The 4,261-nt window shown below is 41.6% G+C and overlaps 1 protein-coding gene across 1 annotated transcript; it reads left to right on the top strand.

Annotated features, from left to right (window-relative positions):
- The first annotated feature begins 1,129 nt into the window (after window positions 1-1,129).
- LOC113747943 (uncharacterized) lies at window positions 1,130-3,690 on the top strand. Its single transcript, XM_027289864.1, has 2 exons — window positions 1,130-1,977; window positions 2,094-3,690. Exons 1-2 carry the CDS (start codon window positions 1,547-1,549, stop codon window positions 3,097-3,099), a joined length of 1,437 nt encoding a protein of 478 aa, XP_027145665.1. The 5' UTR covers window positions 1,130-1,546; the 3' UTR covers window positions 3,100-3,690.
- The last annotated feature ends 571 nt before the right edge of the window (window positions 3,691-4,261 follow it).

Below are 4,261 nucleotides of genomic sequence, written 5' to 3'. Positions count from 1 at the left end.
ATTTCTACATTTGTGAGCACTGCAGAATCAGTCACGACTGCAACTAGAGCTTATAGGTCATAAAATAAGACAAAAACAACACACCAGTACAACACAAGAGTTACTGTGTGGTTACTACAATTTTGATGAGAAAAGTCAAATGATGCCAAAACACATGGATCAGCCTCAACATCATCCCTCTTCTTTTCAATTTCTACAGTGCTGTAAAAAAAGTATTTGCACCCTTTCTGGATAGCTTTTATCCTTTAAGAAATGGAATCATCATTTAAAAACAGCATTTTGTATTTACTCTGGTTATCTTTGTCTGATATTAAAATGTGCTTGATGATCTGAAACAATTAAGTGCAACAAATATACAAAAAACTAAGAAATCAGTAAGGGGACAAATACTTTTTCACAGCACTCTATGTGTCAGGAAGAATCATCTAACCTGCTGATGTATATACACTCTGTGTTAGTTACTATGCCTACCAAATGATCTTGCATAAATACACTACATATGCTGCTGTTAAATGGTAAATGGACTGTACTTATATAGCGCCTTTCTAGTCTTCCAACCACTCAAAGCGCTCTACACTACATATCTCATTCACCCCATTCACACACATTCATACACTGATGGCATTGGCTACTGTGCAAGGTGCCAACTAAACATCAGTTTAAGGATTTAAGCATTCATACGGGGCAACTTGGGGTTCAGTATCTTGCCCAAGGACACTTCGGCATGCAGACCGGGGAGCCGGGGGATCGAACCGCTGATCATCTGATTAGTGGACGACCCGCTCTGCCTGTGAGCCACAGCCACCCCGTTAAGATTGATCAATTTCCAATGAATGATTATCACCAATCCAATTTAAATTCAGTCATCCATCTGAGGATGTGGTTGGATGAAGAGATCTACATATTTCAAACATTTCTAAAATAGGAATTAATAGCTTCAATTTTATTGGTTGCATTGATGAATGGATCACTGTTGGGTAAGCCCAAAGTGTTTTGTTTCAACAATAACACACCCTCTTTGAAACTATGCCAGAGAGTTTAGATGCCAGAAAAGACAAAAACAATGAAGCAGTTTTTTTTTGTGACCTTGTCATCTCTATTTTGAGGGTGGCTATATGGAAGACAGCTTTTTACAGTTTTTTCTGATGGCTTAAACACTTACATGGATTCTTATAGCACAATTTCTAAAACTATTAACATTTATCACAAAACCCTTCACCAAGTTTGCAAAACTGAAAGCACAAACATTGCTTTGCACTTAGTTTGCAATTTCGTAACACACACTTTGCATATGTGTAAATACAATTCACTGCACAGGACTCCTTTTGCAAAACTGTAAACACAGCTCCACTGCTTTACACTCAATTTCCAGATGATCTACACACTCCTATCAAAACTATACATATTTATGGCTATTTTTTACACAATTCTGCCAACTGTCAGGCCACACTTTCACATGTGAAAACTATTATTTATAATTACTTCACTTTGCAATCAGCCTGAGCACTATAAATAAGCCACAGGTAAGCTTTTTGTGTGGAGAACAATGGAAGGAGACAGAAGAGTAAGAGGAGTGAGAGTAAGAGGAGGGCGAGGAAGAGGACTTGGAGGTGAAGAAGCAGGAGGACGAGGACGTGGACAAGGAAATGAATTCGGAGGAAGAGGAGGAGGAGGTGCAGAAGCAAGAGGGAGAGGAGGACAGCGAAGACAAGGAGGAGCACTTAGAGGAAGAGGACAACGAGGTGCACTTAGAGGAAGAGGACGAGGAGGTGCAGAAGCACAAGGAGAACGAGGAAGGGAAGAGGAACGGGAAGGAGTACGAGTAAGAAATAGAATCACTGATGTCATCAGAGCTACAATAGTGGACCATGTAATCAACCATGGCATGAGCCTAAGGGAAGCTGGCCAACGGGTTCAACCCAACCTGAGCCGCTACACTGTAGCAGGCATCATAAGAACATTTCGAAATGAGAATCGGTTAGTACAGTATCTTCTTCACACTAAGTTTTACATTATACTGTAATAGTGTCATATTCTTTTGAGAAACAATACTATACATTTACTGTAAAAATACTGAAATTGCTACTTTACAGAATTGTTAGACAACCTGTTGCTGGGGGCAGAAGAAGACTATTCACGGCTGAACAAGAGACCCACATAGTGAATATGGTGCTGGCAAACAACTCCATAAGGCTACGAGAAATACAGCAGCACATAATAGAGGATGACACAACATTCGAACACATAAATAATGTGAGCATCTCTGCATTATCTCGCATACTGGCACGAAACCGAATAAGGATGAAGCAGGTCTATAGGGTCCCATTTCAAAGAAACAGTGAACGTGTGAAACAACTGCGATATGAATTTGTGCAGGTAAGCTTACTGTATCATTGGTACTCAATCTGGAAGTGCATACTGTGTGCTGTGCATGGGCCTGCTGTGCTGCATTTGTTTTGTCTTTTCCAGAGAGTGATGGCCCTAGAGGCAGATGCCATGGGTCATGAGCTGGTCTTTGTGGATGAGGCAGGCTTTAACCTCAGCAAAACCAGAAGACGGGGAAGGAACATTATTGGACACCGTGCCATAATCAATGTCCCAGGACAGCGCGGTGGAAACATTACCATGTGTGCAGCCATCAGTCAAAACGGTGTTGTTCACCATCATGCAACTCTGGGCCCATACAACACTGCACACATTCTTACATTCCTGGACACCCTGCATGACATATTCACTCTCGTTCAGAGACCAGAGCCGACCAGATATGTCATCATATGGGACAATGTTAGTTTCCACCGCGCTGTTCTGGTCCGCAACTGGTTTACCGATCACCCGGAATTCATTGTGGTCTACCTCCCCCCTTACTCTCCATTCCTAAATCCCATTGAAGAGTTTTTCTCTGCTTGGCGCTGGAAGGTTTATGACCGTCACCCCCATCAGCGCATAGCCCTTCTACAGGCAATGGAGGAGGCATGCGGAGACATTGACCAGGTGTCATGTCAGGCCTGGATACGACACTCCAGGAGATATTTTCCCCGGTGCCTAGCATGGAAGACATTGCATGTGATGTGGACGAGATTTTGTGGCCAGACCAAGTAAGAAGACAAGACTGATTTTTGTTATTTTAAGTTTTTTTTTTTTTGTGCCTTGACCTGAAAAACACACTTTATGTTTACGTATTTGGATGTGTGTAAATAAATATCCATTCACTTTGACCCCTGTGTGTTACTGTAAAAGGTACTGAAAACCGATGTGCCCTGCACACAGGATAAGCAAAAGCCAAATGAGTTTTTCATTGTTACTGTCAGTGTGCAGTGGCTGCTTTGTGTGCTTACTGATATTATGAGTTGTGTGCACCGTCGGATACAAAAATAACAATTTTTAAAAGAGTGTGAACAGTTTAGCAAAAAGTGCTTATGCAACAGTACAAAAACATGCTTTTGCAAGTGATCTACTGTGTTTTGCTATTTGGGTGAAAGGTTTTGCGATTTGTGTGTAGAGTTTTGCAAAAAAAGCCAAAAGTTTCAAAAACTGCGTCTTAGCTATCAGAAAAAACTGTAATAAAAACACAGGTGACAACTGTGTTGATGAGGCCTACCTGTTGGTGCAGCTGTGGTCTGCTGTGGCTGGGATGTGGAAGAAATGTTAGGAGCTTCTGTTAGACTGTGGGCATCTCCCTGTCTGTCCTGCCTGATGAAGAAAGACAGACACACAAAGACAATCTTCAATGTTCAACTTTCTTCAACCTTTCAATCATCAAAACCAGCAAGCAGCCCAACGGGGAGGGGAAGGGGGTTTGTCCTATGTAGAGGCTCCTATCAATACATAACGGCGATTCATTACTGTTAATATAATGTCGAAGAAACATAAAGCAGGAAAACAGAGGGCACACACAAACACACACTCACAAGCGACAGAAACAAGAAACACAGGTGAGTGTTTAGCCCCCACCTACATCAATCATCAATCATCAATGTGTGTGTGTGTGTGTGTGTGTGTGTGTGTGTGTGTGTGTCCACATCACATTTTCTTTATCTTTCTCACTTTCACTGAAGCTGCTTCTTTAACACTGCTGTTCATGCCACAAAACTATATAGGCCTAACACACAGGTTAACACAGGCACATAGAGACAGATCAGGGATCAGCAGCTGATGCAGCACTGATACAGCAGCTGAGCAGTAAACTGAAAATGTCTACATTCTAAACATTTATGAGAAAACACAAAAAAATGCAAAAGATCCATTTCAGATCAGTATGATG

This window comes from Larimichthys crocea, chromosome XVII, assembly GCF_000972845.2.
Source record: "Larimichthys crocea isolate SSNF chromosome XVII, L_crocea_2.0, whole genome shotgun sequence".
Lineage (NCBI taxonomy): Eukaryota > Metazoa > Chordata > Actinopteri > Sciaenidae > Larimichthys > Larimichthys crocea.
The sequence above is the reverse complement of the archived record's forward strand: the minus strand, read 5'-3'. Positions and strand labels throughout refer to the sequence as shown.

Coding starts and splice junctions, on each gene's coding strand:
- LOC113747943 (XM_027289864.1), top strand. CDS start 1,547: ATGGAAGGAGACAGAAGAGTAAGAGGAGTGAGAGTAAGAGGAGGGCGA. Junction 1,978..2,093: donor ACATTTCGAAATGAGAATCG/GTTAGTACAGTA, acceptor GCTACTTTACAG/AATTGTTAGACAACCTGTTG.